At 45.1% G+C, this 16,923-nt stretch overlaps 1 protein-coding gene across 1 annotated transcript in view; it reads left to right on the top strand.

The window, feature by feature from the left end:
- Positions 1-16,923, top strand: part of LOXL2 (lysyl oxidase like 2) — a 141,731-nt gene that overhangs the window by 60,870 nt on the left and 63,938 nt on the right. The window contains exon 4 of the mRNA XM_074195360.1: positions 11,920-12,131. Within this exon, the coding sequence (XP_074051461.1) occupies positions 11,920-12,131 (212 nt within the window). The remainder of the gene's footprint in view (positions 1-11,919; positions 12,132-16,923) is intronic.

A 16,923-nucleotide genomic window follows, 5' to 3' on the forward strand; every position in this document is an offset into this window, starting at 1 on the left:
AAGCATTCATATTAGTCCTGGACCAATTGCAAAGAACTCTCTTTAGGTCACCTTGTTTGAGCCTCACCACCACCCTGGGAGCTCCTGATTTGATAGATTGGGAAACAGGGACTGAAAGAGATTAAGTGATTTTCCCAGAGCCATACTGCTAAGTAAAGGTCTGAGGCTGGATTGGAACTCTAGTCCTCCATGGCCTCCTGCCACCTGTGTGACTTTGAGAGTCAATTTAGTATTTGTTAAGTGCCCTCTATGTGCCTTTTCTTCTTTTGGGGACTCAGCTTCTCTTTCTTTTTCTTTTTTTTCTTTTTTGCAAGGCAATGGAGTTAAGGGATTTGTTCAAGGTCACACAGCTAAGTAAGTATGAAGTGTCTGAGAGCTGAATTTGAACTCAGGTCCTATGCTCTATCCATTGCACCACTTAGCTACCCCCGGAACTCAGTTTCTCCACCTGTAAAATGAGAAGTCATGCTCCATGACCCCTGAGGTGCCTTCCATGAAGCCAGAGGATGGGTTTCATCTCTATCTACTCATTCTCTCCCCACTGGGTAGGGTAGCTTCTTCTCCCACATCTGTTTGGCATCCACAGCTGACCTAGGAGACAGGGGCCTGGACAGGGTAGGGGTGGGAAGATCCTGAATCATGGGAGCTAGAAGGAGGAGCCTTGGAGATGAGCCATGAGGTATTTGGGAGCTGAGACCCAGATAGGAAATGACTTGACTTTCATCACACTGACTCAGAGCAAAGGCTTGTGGTCCCCCCATGAGCCCAGGCCTGTGTTTCATCAGAGCCCCCTCAGTCCATGCATCCACAAGTCATAGACTTAGAGCTGGAAAAGGACAGAGAGATATTACCTAGGCCAAGGGTGAAGGATGAAATGATGGAACCCACCTTCCTGGAAGAGAGCTAACCTCCCCCAGTTCTTGGAACCCTCCCACAAAAACATGGCTCAGAGAATCCAATCAATTAATAAGCATTTATTGAGTGCCTACTGGGTGCCCTGCCCTTCTGGGTCTGGGTACGGAAGAGAAATGGCATCATCCCTGCCCTCAAGTAGCTTACACTCTACTATGTTATCTGTACACCCAGGTGCTGCCCCACTGTCTCTGGGGGCTCTGAGTTCAGGGAGTCCTGTTCCTGGAATCCTGAATTTAGACCTGGAAGGAAGGCAGAGCTCATCTAGTCTGGTGTAGTGGATGGAGCACTCGACATAGAGTAAGGAAGACCTGAATTCAAATCCTGTAATTCCCTCCATAAGCAAGGAAAGCCAAGAAGTCCAATTTGACTGGAATTTAGAACTCATGAATAGGAGTGATAAGTAATCAGTCTGGGGAGGTGGGCTGGGAAACAGAACTGAAGTGATCATCAGGGGTTGGTTACTCAGTAAGAGCTGGGGGTGGTTGAGCCTCTCCCCACCCCTAGCCATGGGAAGGGGGATGGGTGAGGACCAGAAGCTAATCTAAAATTGGATGGGTTCCCCTGAGTGGTGCTGGGCTCCCTCTGACCCGAGGTCTTTGAGCAGAAGCTGAATACCTCCTCCTGGCTGGGCTACAGCAGACCTGGGTCAGGGCAGACAGCTTCTGGGGTCCCCTTGCTGCTCCAGCTCTGGGATCATCCAGACTGGGCCTTGGGAAAATTCAGGGATTTTCCTAGAGCCACATGAGAAGGGGGGAGGACTCACGTCTGTCTTCCCCATTAGACTCAAGGCCACAGTCTAAATATGACTGGCTTTGTAGTCCCATCATTTATCACAATGCAGACACAAGGACTGCCTATCAGAGCCCCAAAGCATGCTGGAACTTCCCACCAATTTGATGACTTTGTCTTTGTTTGGCCAACATGAGATAAACACCAGTTTTATAAGAGGGTCTGAGGCTATCTGGACCTTTAATCACTTGGAAAACAAACCAAGGGTCTTCTAAACAATTTGGTTTGTGTCAGAGCAGAGAACCAGAGGAGGCTGAACTGATGGCTTCCAGTCAATGAGCACTCTTCAATCCAACAGTAAAACAAGTTAGGATTCATAGAACACTTTAAGATTTGTAAAACACTGGGTTTTGTAAAACAATAATCTTGGGAAGAAGGAAGATGCTCTTCTTATTCCCACTTTACAGAAGAGGAAACTCAGGAAAACCGTGATCTACTTAGAGTCCCCCAATGGGCTGAGGTCAGATTCGAGCCTGTTCACCCTACTGTCAATGAGCATCTACTAAGCATCCCCTCATCCCCCAAATCCAAGGCACCAGGCGTATCAGGACAAAACAAACAATAGTCCTTGCCCTCAAGAAGTTTATATTCTGGGACAGCTAGGTGGTGCAGTGGATAAAGCACCGGCCCTGGAGTCAGGAGGACCTGGGTTCAAATCTGGTCTCAGACACTTAATAATGACCTAGCTGCATGGCCTTGGGCGAGTCACTTAACCCCGTTTGCCTTGCAAAAAAAAAAAACTAATAAAAAAAGAAGTTTATATTCTGCAGAGAGAGGGCTCGACCTCCCCAAAGACAAGAGGTTCTTCTAACAAGTGGCACAATTAGAAAAGGCTCCTGTCATAGGTGACCCCTCATTTCAGCCTTAGAGGAAGCCTGGGCTTCTAAGAAGCAGAAGTAGGAAGAGAGGGTGCACCAGGTAGGGGCACAGCCTGGCCAAAGGCAGGAGCAAAGAAGCCGGATTTGGGGAAAGGGGGTCCTATGTAATGTTCAGATAACAGACCCTCTAGATGCCAGGCTGAAGAATTTTTCTTTTCAGTTCTAGAATCTAGGAAGTTTCTTCAAGCGGTGCAGAAGCCAGAAGTTTCTTGAGGGCTCTTGGTTTTATTTGTTTGTCTTTGTAGACTTTGTCGCCTAGTTCAGTGCCAACCAAGTCACATTCCCTGTGGTATTTGAAGAAGCACACAGTCCATGAGAAGAGACCTTCAGTGAGGGGAAATCTACCTCTTCCAGAAACTCCCATTCCATTTCTTTATATTGAGCCTAATTTTGTCCTTAGAGGAAATAGGGATTCACAGAAGGTTGCTGAGCCAAGGAGTGACCCAGGCCAACCTGTGTTTTAGGAATGCTAATTTGGCAACTGTGTGGAAGATGAATCAGAATGGAGAGAGAATGGAAACTCAGAGACTGGTTAGGAAGGAGGCAACAGACAACAGACCCTGCCTGTCCCCGAGAATGAGGCAAGCATGCTGGGAGATGTGGAGTCAAGGTTTGATGTTCCTTTTCTTGAGGAGCTTCTAGTCCTCAGTTGCCTTCCCAGACAGTCATGCCCTGGGTGAGGAGCCCGGTCCATTCTAAAGAGGAGAGACCATGAAAAAAATCCGCGGAGGGGCTCAAGAGAGAGGACAATCATGTCAGAGGGAACTGGCTCTGTCTGGTACCTTCTTGCCTCAGTCTCCCTTTCTTGGGGAAGCTCAGCTTGAGCAGACAGCCTTGGGCTGGCTTGGGTGGGCATTGGATGTTTGACCATTGTGGGGCAAGGTGGGGGGGGGAGCTTCTTTTCCTGACATGCTTTTTCCTGGTACGTTTCCTGATGCAATCTTCAGCTAAACTTTCAAGATTGGTCACCTTTCCTCACAAGCCAAGACCCATGGTCTCATGCTCTGGAATTTTCAAGTCATAGAGATTCCATTCATGCAGTACAGTCTAAGGGACACTCTACAGCCCAGGCCGGCCTTCCTAACTTGAACCCTGATTTGCTGGGGCAGACTTCTCCCTGTCTCATTGATTCCATCTGTAAAATGGGGAGAACAAATCATCTACCTCTTCTAGGCCTCCCTGAGCCCTGGGGACAGGTCTAGAAAATGTGGATGCCTTAGAGGATGGCCTTCTGGCAGGCTGGAGATGATACTGGATCGTCGATACAGAGCTGCCATGACCCCAGAGACCACAGAGATGTAGCTACTTAGTTCTATGAGCCTAGCCTCAATTTTCTCATCTGAAAAATGAGGAGGTTGGCTTGGATCTCTTATGGCTTGAAATTCATAATAAATAAACCCAGGAGCTAGTTTAGACCCTTCAGCTAAGGGAAGATTAGAACCCAGGTTTCTTGACGATAAAGATGGCCCTCTTTTGATTGTACTGTGCTTCTCCTGTGAAGGTCAGAGACCACGATTTGTCCCTGGAGGAGGAAAAAGAAAACAAGATTTAAGGGTTTGTTCCATTCTAAAGATGGACCAGCTGCTTTCACTAAAGTTCCCCTGCCAGGCTTCATTTCGAACGGGTGCAAGGGCTGCACGTTGTCTTGTTTTTACATAAAGGTTTTTTTTTTAACCTTCTCTTCATCTCTCAAAGTGAGTTTTGAAGCAGATCCCAGCCCATGTGGGTTTGGGAGGCCATGGGAGGGATTCCACAGCAGTGAAGTCAGAAGGAAAGTTATGTGGCTTTCATTTTTTGGACAAAGAGGTCTCCTAGAAGGAGCTGATGAATGGATGATTTTCCTTTCCCGAAGAGTTCAGGGCTGCTTGGTGTATGTGTTTCTGTCCCCACTATAGAGCCCTGAAGGCTCCTCTGAACCCAGTTTTCAAGTGGGGGCTTGGGAGGGGATGTTGTCTTTTGAAACTCCCTTGCAGCCCCATCCCCTCCTCTGTTTTAGCTCTGGACTGGATATTGGATACAGGCCATGCCCTCTGGTTGGGAAGCCAGATTTATACACATTTATACACAAAAAACAGATAAGGAACAGCATGGAGGGTATGGGGGAGAGTTTAGAGACAAAATGAGTGAGGAAGAGACAGAAAGTGTCCTAGGAATGGAAACAGAACTAGGGTGAGGTGACAGGGCTGCTGAACCAATGCAGAAAATATGGAGGGGGTCAAAAGTACCTTCCAATGACTGCCTACCCCACAGGGGTCAGTTCTTTACTGTGGATTTTCCTAGTTGAAATGTGTCTCTAAGTCATCCTATATACATTTTGTGGGGGGGAGTACATAGTCAACAATGGTCAACACTACTCCACACCCATAGTCCCCTCCACCTACAAGGAAGGATTCTCCCATCCCTCCTTCTGGATTGAATTGGCCACCATAATTACACCCATTAGTGTTCAGTTTGGATCCACTCTTGAGGGTGGAAAGGGATCAGGCTTGCCCCCTGATATCCAGGTTTGTGGAAGATGACCCAAGGGCACCTGGTGAGGTAATAGATGACAAGAGGTATTGGGATCTCATTCTGGCCGCATCACTGACTTGCTAAATGAGTTACAATTTGGCTTTTCCCATCAATTGATCAGCAAGCATTTATTAGATACCTACTACGTTCTGGATAAAAAGAGGGAAATGGAGTAGTCCTTGTCTTGACTGGGGAGATAGCTGTGTGGTCCTACTCAGAACAGATACAAACCAAATGGCTTCCTGGTACTTTGGGGAGGGAAGGAGTTAGCAGTTGTGGGGGGGGGGGAGATCTGGAATGGCTTTTTGAAGGCAGCTTTTGAGAATAATGACTCACATCTACTTAGAGTTTTAATATTTGGGAAATACTTTCCATGGAGTGTCTCATTTAAGCCTCACAAAATCCTATTGTCATCCCCGTTTTACAAATGAGGATGCTGAGCCTCAATGGTGGGATGTCTTGCCCTGATAACCCAGATAGCTTCAGCGGCAGCATGGGAACCCAGGTGCCTCTGATTTCCAGCCCTCTGCCCCACCTATAACAGTCCTATGAGATAGGTATTATCACCCCATTCTAGAAATGAGAAAACAGCCCCAGAGAAATGGGATAATTCAGTCAGAATCCCAAGCAGCAGGGCCAGGTGTTATGATTCCACATCCAGCCCGGCCAGCTCATGTCCAGATGCCCCAGATAGGATCTGTAACCATGCCCAACAAAACTGGATTCAAAGGAAATAAGGATAATTCTGGGGGGAAGGGGATCAGCCAAGGATAGGAGTTAGGGGTTCGGGGCTCTCATCCAGTCTCCAACACTAAGATTCTGCCATACCCTTCTCCCTTCCACCATAAACTGGCAGAGGGGGTGAGGTGGGAGGAAGAACCCTGATGGCTTCACTGCTTCAGAGGGACAGCTCTCCAAGACTTCTGGGGTTGGCTCCAGTACCAACTTGCTTTTCCTTTCACCCCACCAGGCCCCCAGTCTTCCCTTGACAGGCATTCTTTGTATTGTCCTTTCAGCCAATACTAGCATCCCTAGTTCCTTCATAGTGGTGGAGGATGAGGAAGGGGAGCAGCTTGACCCCACTTTTTCTTTCATTAGGAAGCAGAAGTCTGGGCCTGGAGCCCAGTGAGGGTAGGAGGATGATGTCAGAAGCCAGCAACTTTCCCCTTTCCCCCTTTCACTCTGTAACCCTCACTCCCACCCTCCAGAGATGGAAAGGGGCTGGAGAATGATGGCCAAAGGGTGGACAGGGTGGTCACCTGGCTCCCTGAGGCTGCCCAGGTGGCTTGGCTGTCGGGAAGAAGTGTAAGATGAGGTTTTACAGCACTGGAAAAACACAATCCTGCCAATGGCGACCTTCCTTCCGCTCAGTAGGCGAGGGAAGTGGGGCCAAATACCAGCGTTCTTGGGATGACATATTTTCCACCACCCTGTGGGTCTGACCTGAAATCACTGAAATGATGCCTTATGAAGTCAAACTTGCACTCTGATTAATGGAGCTTTGCTCTGGGAGCCCAGACAGTGGTTCTCTTCAACCCTGTGGGCTCTGCAAAATGCTTTGCATGTTGGCAGGCTGGGAGCAACTGGCACTGGGCTCCCCTCCATTCCATTGCCAATAGCCACCCCCTGCACTGCACGTCCGACCATCTCTGCCACGCCATCACCCTCAAACCCCTTCCTTGCCTTGGCATGTACTTGTCTCAAAGCTCTCAGACACCATCTTCTTCTGGGGGGTTTGGGGGGGTCAACAATTGAGAACTTCATTTTATTGATAAGAAAACAGATGCCAAGGTGCCCTGCTTGCTGACTTGATATCCATATGAGTGAGATGATTTGCTTCATTTCCACATACATAGGTGACTCATCTGGGATTCAAATCTGAGTCTCCAAATTCATTTTATTTTTAAAAAATTAGATCTGTGACATCATTTATTTACAGACCCCCGGGGGAGAACACCTCCAATATGGATCTGCAGTTGTGGGAGACCCACCCAGCCATCTTCCTGTACACTCTCTAGCTCTGGGAAGCATAAGTAGATCAGTACCCACCCTCCCAGAGCCAGGAGTCAGGAGGGCCTGAGTTCAAATCCAACCTCAGACACTAGCTGGACAAGTTATTTCACCCTGTTTGCCTCAGTTTCCTCATCTGTCAAATGAACTAGAGAAGGAAGTGGCAAACCAAGAAAATCCCACATAGGGTCCAAAGAGTTGATGTAATTGAAACAACTGAACACAGATGGTCTCTAAGATCTTTTATGGGATGAAGGGAAGGGGAACCTGTAATCTATTTTTAATCTATGATCCCATCATTACCAGATTGCCTAGGCACAGAGAATTTTGGGGACCTGCCTAGGGTTGCACATTTGTGTTGTGTCCAAGTCCGTCTTGGCCTCGCCCGCAGTGCTTTCTTCACCTCCCATGTTGCCCCTCATAACTGGGATAAGCAACGCAAGCAATTGTTGCCAGCTGATCTGCCAGGACCATTCATCCAGGGCTCCATCCACCGCCCCGAAGGATGATGCCTCTGGAGGGAAGTAGCCTGCTTGGTGACCAGTCTTGGAGTAGACCCAGGATCCCCCACTCCCATGGCCATCCCCCTCACAATGTTTCTTCAGCTGTGAGTACCTTTCATTGGAACCACAAGAGAAGGAACTGGAGCCTGGAGATGCTTAGGAATAATCAGAGGGGAATTAACATTTTAGCTCTGGTTGCTTGACCTCCAGATCTGGCAAATCCCTACCATGGCTGGTCACTTAGAAAAGTTTCCAGGGGCTCGGGCTACTGACGTTCCCTCCCAGCTGTGGAAAAGCTTAGCTTGTGCCTGTCATCTCCTGGGACACACACCCTGGTGGCGCCCCACCCTGGCTCCCCAAACACCATAAACCCGAGGCCATCCATCATCACCCCTCCAGCCCAGGCCTAGCTCTGTCACTCACTAGCAGAGTGACCTTTTGCTAATTCCTTCCCTTCTGTGCACCTCAGTTTTCTCAGTTATGAAAATGAAGCCTTGTTTATGGGTCTGTGGCTGATTCTGTGATCACAGAGATAACATTGAGGACTCTGCCATGGGGGGGGGGGTGTAGAAAGCTGGGCCCATTTTATAGATAGAGAGACTGAGACTCAGAAAGGTTAAATATAAATAACCTGGCCAAGTGACAGAGATGCAATCAAATTCAGACTTTCTGACTCCAGCTTCAGTGGATTTTCTACTATTCTGCCTTATCATCATCATCACCATTTTACAAATGAGGAAACTGAGACTGAGCATGGTCCAGTGACTTGTGCAGGTCATAATGACAATAACTGTCAGAAGTGGGACTTGGACCCTGACTGTGAGACTGGCACAATAGGTCCCACAGCCTCATGACAGTGACAATAATAAGGGTCAACCATCATGGAGGGTTTACAAAATGCTTTTGAGGTAAACAAGATTTATAAGCAGCATTTCCCTAGAGTCTGGAAAAACCCTGTGAGGTGGATGTGCTGATTATCCCCATTTCATAGGAAAGAATACAGGCTCAGAGAAATTCACTGACTTGCCAGTGGTCACACAGCAAATTGTCTCAGAATCAGGATTTGAACCCAGATTCCCTGACTTAAAGTGCAGTGCTCTTTCTACTATATATTAGATATTAATCAACTGTGTGACCTGTAGACCATAAGGTCATAGACATAAAGGAAACCTGACAGCTATCAAGTTGACTCATTTTACAGATGGGGAAACTGAGGCCAGAGAAGTGACATGTTTTGCCCAAAGTTATTTAATATATACAGATATAGGAGTTAAGTTTACCTGAGTGTAAGTCAATGCCGCCATTCATTCTTAGAACTCTGGTTTTTCTTTTTTCTTTTTTCCTTTAAAAAACAATAGTATTTTATTATTTTCAATTACATGGAAAATAATTTTGAACATTCATTTTTTGTAAAATTTTACATTCCAAATTTTTCTCTTTCCTTCTCTTCCCTCCCTCCTCCCCAAGACAATCTGATATAGGATAGACATGTATAATCATCTAAACAAATTTCCATATTAGTCATGTGAAAGAAGAATCAGGACAAAAGAGAAAAACCACAAGAAAGAAAAAGCAAAAATTAAATTTTAGAAAGTGAAAATAATGAGCTTTTTTCTGCATTCAGACTCCTTTGATCTTTCTCTGGTTGTACATGGCATTTTCCATCACAAGTCTTTCAGAATTGTCTTTGATCACTGTATTGCTAAGAAGAGCTAAGTTTATCGTAGTGATCATCTTACAATGTTGCTGTCAAAGTCTACAATGTTCTGGTTCTGCTCTCTTTATGCAGCATCAGTTCATGTCAGTTTTTCCGGGCTTTTCTGAAATCCATTTGCTCATGATTTCTTATAAAGGAATAGTAAATTCCATTACATTCATATACCACAACTTGATCAGCCATTCTCAAATAGTTGAGCATCCACTCCATTTCCAAATCTTTGCCACCACAGAAAGAGCTGCTAGGGATAGTCTTGAACATGTGGGTCTTTTTTTCCCTTTTTGTGATCTCTTGGGATATAGACCCAGTAGAGGTATTGCTGGATGAAAGAGTATGCAGAGTTTGATTGCTCTTTTAGTATCGTTCCAAATGACCATATTTCCCCCATGTATAAGATGCACCTTTTTTTTTTTTGCAAAATTTGGGGTCTAAAAACTAGAAGCGTTTACCACTGTGGTTGTAGATTTTTTGATTTGCATTTCCCACTTTTCCCACACTTGTCTTTGCACTCATTGTTTCGCATTTGTTACTGGTAAATTAGGTGACGTTTTGCCAAGTTCTGCCCAAAAAGAGCTCAGAAAAGATTTTCATCTAGTGTTGAATTCAAGTTCAAAGTGATCCAATTTGCCAAAGTGGATGGGAATCATGTTGCTGAACATCAGTGTGGTCCTCCTTCAAATGAGAAAACAAGCTGAGACTGGCAAAGGGAAGAAAGAAATTCAACCAAAAACTCCACAGCAGAAGGCCATGAGAGGCAAGGCAGCCAAATGGCCTGATATAGAGAGGGAATTGAAGAGATGGATTGAAGAGCAAAGGGCCATTGAAATTCCTGTGGCAACAAGGATGATTCAGGGTGAGACAAGAAGAATTGATGATGAAAAAGAAGTTATTGATTTCAAAGGTTCATGAAATGGAATGGACTAAGCAGGAGTCCATGAACCAGACTCACCCAAAAGATGCCTGAAAGCTATGAGCAGAAGGTCCTTGAATTTCAGATTGTTGATAAGAAGGCGGTGAAACTGTAATTGTGAAGACAAGTAGACATAAAAAAGAGTCATTTTGGTGCCAGCTAGGTGGCGCAGTGGATAGAGCACTAGCCCTGGAGTCCGGAGTACCTGAGTTCAAATCTGGCCTCAGACACTTAATAATTACCTAGCTGTGTGGCCTTGGGCAAGTCACTTAACCCCATTGCCTTGCAAAAAAAACCTTTAAAAACAAAAGAGCCATTCTATGTTGTTCTAGCTTCTTGTGCTGATGAAAGCAAGCTGCCTCCTATGCTGATTTTCAAATAAAACAATGCCAAAAGAAGACATTCCTTGAGGAGTGATTATCTGCATTCATGTAAAGGGTTGGATGGATCAGGATGGAATGAAGATTTGGTTTGAGAAAGTCTGGAGCAGGAGACCAGGCGGGCTCTTACACAGACTTGTCCTATTGGTGCGTGATCAGGACACACATCCCAACAAACACAAAGAAGATTGCTGCAGAGCAAAGCCCAACACTTGCCATCATACCTGGAGGCTTGACATCCCAGCTCCAACCACTTGATGTCAGCATTAACAAACCCTTTGAAGCTGGCATGAGCGACAAATGGAACCAATGGAAGAAGCCTTCTGGCGACAACTTGATACCAATAGGAAGTTTGTACCTGGGTGAAAAGATCCTGGGATAAGATCAAGATTGAGATCATGGTCCAGTCATTTAAGAAGTGTGGCATTTCCAATGCCATAGATAGAACCCAGGATGAGGCAATATATGAAGAGAGAGATTCATCATCAAACACAGATGAGGACGAGCTAGTAGATGGAAGTTTTGACAGTTTTGAGGAGTTGTATGAATTTTATGATGAATAAAACATGAGCTCAATAACTTTATGTGATACATTTTTTTCAAATTTCAGGCCCCAAAATTAATGTTTGTCTTATCCATGGGGAAATATAGTACTTTTCAGAACTATCGGATCACCAACACCATTGGCGTTGCAGTTTTCCCACATCCCCCTCCAATATTTATCATTTTCTTTTTCTATCATATCAGGCAATCTTATAGGTGTGAGGTGATACCTCAGAATTATTTCATTTTGCATTTCTCTATAGATAGTAAGCTAGCTTTAATTTCTTTATCTGAAAACCACCTGTTCATACCCTTGACCATTAATCAATTAGAGAATTCTAGCAATGTACTAGAGATAAATAAATAAAAAATGAATCATCATGGAACTCAGGGAGCCTGGGTACTGACTTCCCCCAGTCCTGGAAGACTCTTGCTCCTCTTTTCCACCTCCCAGCTTCCTTCAGGTCCCCATTAAAATACCTTCTATGTCATAACTCTTGTGCTTTCCTCCTGTTAATAAACTCCAGCCTATCTGCTCAATATCTTGTTGGTATGACCTTGTCTTCATGTTATCTTTCCCATTAGACAGTGAACTACCTGAAGGCAGGCACTGGATTGTTGTTGTCATTGCTGTTTTGTATTTCAGGGTACCTGTCACAAGGGGATGACTTGGTGACTTGTCCTCTGTCTGAAGATCTACTTTGCAGGTGGGGATCTGCCTGTCGGTCAATGGGTCATTCCTTCCTCTGCTCTCTCATTGTAGAATATGAACATCCAGGTGGATGACATTCGGATCCGTGCTGTCCTCTCCGCCTACAGGAAGCGTACACCGGTGACAGAGGGCTATGTGGAAGTGAAGGAGGGTAACACCTGGAAACAGGTCTGCGACAAGCACTGGACTCCCAAGAACTCCAGGGTCATCTGTGGCATGTTTGGCTTCCCCAATGAGAAGAAGTACAACACCAAAGTTTACAAGTAAGTGGGAGCCCGAGCAGTTAGGGAACCCTTTAGGAATGGAAGCTCCCTCAGGGATGTGGCGGGGGGGGGGGGGGGGGGGGGATTGGACCTGCCCTTCATTCTTCCCCAGGTATCTCCTACCTGTTCCCAAGAGGGTAAACTGGCCTTGCAGATGTGATTAAAACCCAGATGCCCTTGGGTCATGGAGCTAGAGTGGACTTGAAAGCATTGAGCTTATAGGCAAGCAGAGGGCCTGAGTTCGGATTCTGACTCAATCATTTGCTATTTGTGTGATTTTTTGACCAAGTCCTTTAACCTCTCTAGGCCTCAGTTTTCAGGACTATAAAATAAAGTGGTTGGGCTAAAGGGCCTCTGAGATCCTTCCCAGTTCCAGAGCTAGGGGGCTATAAGTGACCAAGTCACTTGACCCTCTCTGAGTCTTGGTTTCTTCATTCATAAAATAAGAGGCAGCTATTGAGTTCCATTCCAGAGAAGGTGTGGCTTATTTCTGGTAGAGCTAGTTTCTTCATCCCAGAGGTCGCTGTACCAATGAAATCATTGATCCAGTTTAAAAAATAGTGAGGGAATCAACCTGGATAATTTCTGAGGTCTCTCTCTCAAAAGAGGCACTCCCATAGGATTCTCCCATGCCTCGATTCCTGTCTGTTTCCCTACCAATAGCAGCTAAGGTGTAGATAGCACCTCCTCTCCAGGTGGCCCCTTCCACATTAAGACAGCTCTCAAAGTTAGGAAGATTCTTCTGACCTCAAACTTCAGTTGACTTCTTCCCAAATTCCATCCATTGCCTGTCCATGTCTAAAATAAGGGGGAATAGTCGATCCTATTCTCTTTGGGGACAGAACTAGAAGAGGGTAGATACTACAAGGTGTGAAGAGGCAAAGTAGAGGCCATGAAGATAGGGAGTTGGTCCACTCCTGAGATTTCCTGATTGTGTTACCCTGGGAAAGTCACTTAAAGTCTCTATGTTCTAGCTGGTTTTCTGAGAAAACAGAGAAGTTGTTGACCTGCATCAGGAGAGGGATTTTCCTCATCTGGGAGTGCCTTTTCATGTCTATTTCCCCACCCAAAATATTCTGGAGCTGTCCAATAGTATGAAGGATTATCTCGAGTGGAAATCACAGAAAGATTACAAGATTTAGAGTGAGAAGGACATCTAGTCCAATTTAAAGCAAATTTACATTTTATTAATCACCACTGACCTCTAGATACATTTGGAAAATGGTGCCAAATACAAAGTAATCCTTTTTTACAGAAGGCATGTGTGTATGTGTTTATTGTTGACTTCTGGCCCTAGAGAAAGATCAATATGGCAATGCCAACTCCTTCATTTTACAGAGGGGGAAACTGAGGCCCAGACAGGGTGAGTGATTTGCCTGTTGACCCATAGCTAAAAATGCCAAACCTGGAAACCTGACCTTAGTCTTTGGTTTCAAGCTCAGACCTCTTCTTCACTGCCTCACCCTGATTCTTCATAGTTGCCAAAAAGGGATGTTGAGGCCCAGAGAATTGAAGAGACCTAGCCAGTGAGTAAGGGAACCAGGATTCAAAGCTAGATTCATCTATCCAAGGGGAAGTTGGACGGCTGAGCCCCATCATAGATTTAAGAAGGATGCGAGGATGATGGTAGGAGATATAGTTGGATGGATGAGCTCCCAGCTCCCTCCCTCAAGGTCCTGAAGACAGCTCCATTCCCAGTGATCTCAGAAGAAGAAGAAGGCTGGCCAAAATCAGGGGCAGCTAGGTGGCACAGTGGATAAAGCACAGGCCCTGGAGTCTGGAGGACCTGAGTTCAAATCCAGCCTCGGACACAATAATTACCTGTGTGATCTTGAGCAAGTCATTTAACCCCAATGCCTTGCAAAAAAAAAACAAAATATTTCCTCCTGGAAGGGAGGACCTGGCTGTCCCTGAGGAAATGTTTCTGCCTTCACTTTGTCAGAACAGAGTTTTCCCCACAATAGCAACTTGCTTGGCTTATTTTCTTCTAACTCCAGAGAGGAGAGATCTCCCACTATGTTCCTGAGGAAGGTCCAGGCTCCTTTTCCACTGTCCTACCCAGTCCTGTTTGAGGCAAGATGGACTTTATAGAAGGGGCAGTGGATAGAGTGCCAAGGTCAGGAAGACTTACTAATATTCTTGAGTTCAAACCTGGTCTCAGACACTTATTGGCTATGTAACTCTGGGCAAGTCCCTTAGTCCTATTTGCCTTAGTTTCCTCATCTGTAAAATGAGAAGGTAATGACAGACCACTCCATTATCTCTGCCAAGAAAACCCAAAATGGGGTCATGAAGAGTCAGACATGACTAAAAACAATTGAACTGGGCCTGTATTCTGGGCCAGGGGCACTTTACTGAGAAAAGAAATCATTAACAGATGTGGAACAGAGAAGCAAACCCAGATTGTCTTTATTTCCAAACAATTCCCAGAGTTCTCTTTTTCATAGCTGCTGCTAGGTTTGCCTGGCTTGGAGGGACCACACCACCTTCAGCTACTCTCCCTGGTAAAGACAAGATAATTGTGCACAGGAGTATAGAGATCAGGAAACATCAATCTGGTGTCCACCATGGGAGGCACTCGTTGCCTTAGAAGCTGGGATTACAAAGTCAAACCCTCTAGGAGCTTCCATTCCTTTTTTTATTAAAGATTTTATTTGAGTTTTACAATTTTCCCCCAATCTTACTTCCCCCTCCCCACCCCACCCCCAGATAGCACTCCGTCAGTCTTTACTTTGTTTCCATGTTGTACCTTGATCCAAATTGAGTGTGATGAGAGAAAAATCATATCCTTAAGGAAGAAACAGAAAGTCTAAGAGATAACAAGATCAGACAATAAGATAGCAAGTTTTTTCTTAAATTAAAGGAAATAGTCCTTGTACTTTGTTCAAACTCCACGGCTCTTTCTCTGGATACAGATGGCACTCTCTTTTGCAGACAGCCCCAAATTGTCCCTGATTGTTGTGCTGATGGAATGAGCGAGTCCATCAAGGTTGATCATCGCCTCCATGTTGCTGTTAGGGTATACAGTGTTTTTCTGGTTCTGCTCATCTCACTCAGCATCAGTTCATGTAAATCCCTCCAGGCTTCCCTGAATTCCCATCCCTCCTGGTTTCTAATAGAACAATAGTAGGGAACTTCCATTCTTTGGGCGCTGTAATATGTATCCAGAAAATAATGAAAATAAGAATAATTTATATAGTACCTTGAGATTTAAAAAGCACTTTTCATAGATTTTTATCTCATTTGATGCTCACAACAACCTGGGAGGTAGGAATTATTATTATCGTCATTTTACAGATCAGGAAACTGAGGCAGATAGAGGTTGACTAAAGGGATCAGGAAGGACGTCCTAAGGAAGTCATAGAGCTAGAAGTCTAGACCCCTCATTTTTGTGGATGAAGAAACTGAGGTCACAAAATAATCGCTAGCATTTATGTAGTGCATTTTGAATCCATTTTATTTTAACCTCTCAAAACCCCTTGGGGGTATGTACTATTCGTATCCCCATTTTACAGATGAGAATACTGAGAGAAACAGGGAAATAACTTGCCCAGAATCATATGTAGTAGACACAGAGTTGAACCCAGGTACCCTGACTTGGAATCCACCATTCTTTCCGCTGTTCTACAGAGTTGAGCTTTAAAGGAAACTGAAGATTCTAAGAGGTAGAGGCAAGAAGGGAGAGCATTCCAGGCATGGTATTAGGAACCCAGAGGTTTGAGATGAGAGGAGACTTTGGGGGTCATCTTGCTCAACTGTCTCATCTCACAGAGGAGGAAACTGAGACTCAAGGCAAGTTAGACACATAGGTGGTCAGTAACAAAGCTGGGATTTGAACTAGGGTCTTGTGATTTCCCCTCTATTACTAATTCTAGAATCAAAGACTTGGGTTCAAATCCTGTCCCTGACACTTGCCACCTTTATGACCTTGAGCAACTACTTTTCCATCTTTCTAAAGCATAGGACTCTATGCTAGCCCACACATGCTCAATAAACTCCATGGCTCCCTAGTCCCCCAGGATCAAATAGAAAATTCGATTCAAGCCCATCATAACAACTTAACCTCATCCTACCTTTCGACTCTTCTTACATCCTCCTCCCTCCCACTTAGTCCACTCCAGTGATACTGGCCTTCCTGTGATTCCTCAAAAACAATTTGTCATTCCTTGATTCTGTGCCTTTGCTCTGGCTGGGCCCCTTTCCTAGAATGCTGTCCCTTTTTACCTCTGCTTCCTTCATTACTCAGCTCAAATTCCACCTTTTGCAAGAAGACTTTCCCAGTCTCTCTCCCTCAATGAGTGCCTTCCATAAGAGATTACTTCCAACTTATCCAACTCTTGTATGTTCATAATTGTTTGCATGTTGTCTTTTCTTTAATAGGGGTGGGGAACCTCTGGCCATACTGATCTGGTGTTACCAAGGCAACCACATAGACTCAAAATTCAATAAATCTAGGAGCATTTTAGGGGTGAATGCTTGACTAAATATAGCCCTTGAATAATGTTATAAATATCCAAATAGCCTTTGGCAGACAAAACATTCCCCACCTCTATTTTAGACTATAAGCTCCTTGAGGGCAAGAACTCTGTTTTTTTCCTTTCCTTTTAGCTTAAGTGCTTAGCATAACCAGTGTCTGGCACATAGTAGACACTTAATAAATACTTGATGACTGATCTATAAGATGAAGGGATTGTACTGGATGATTTCTGAGGTTCCTTGAGGGTTCTAGAACTGTGATCCCATGAGAGCAATCCCAGAGCTCCTTCCACCTTTATTAGTCTGCTGTGAGATG

The sequence above is a fragment of the Macrotis lagotis genome, chromosome 1, assembly GCF_037893015.1.
Source record: "Macrotis lagotis isolate mMagLag1 chromosome 1, bilby.v1.9.chrom.fasta, whole genome shotgun sequence".
Taxonomy (NCBI): Eukaryota; Metazoa; Chordata; class Mammalia; order Peramelemorphia; family Peramelidae; genus Macrotis; species Macrotis lagotis.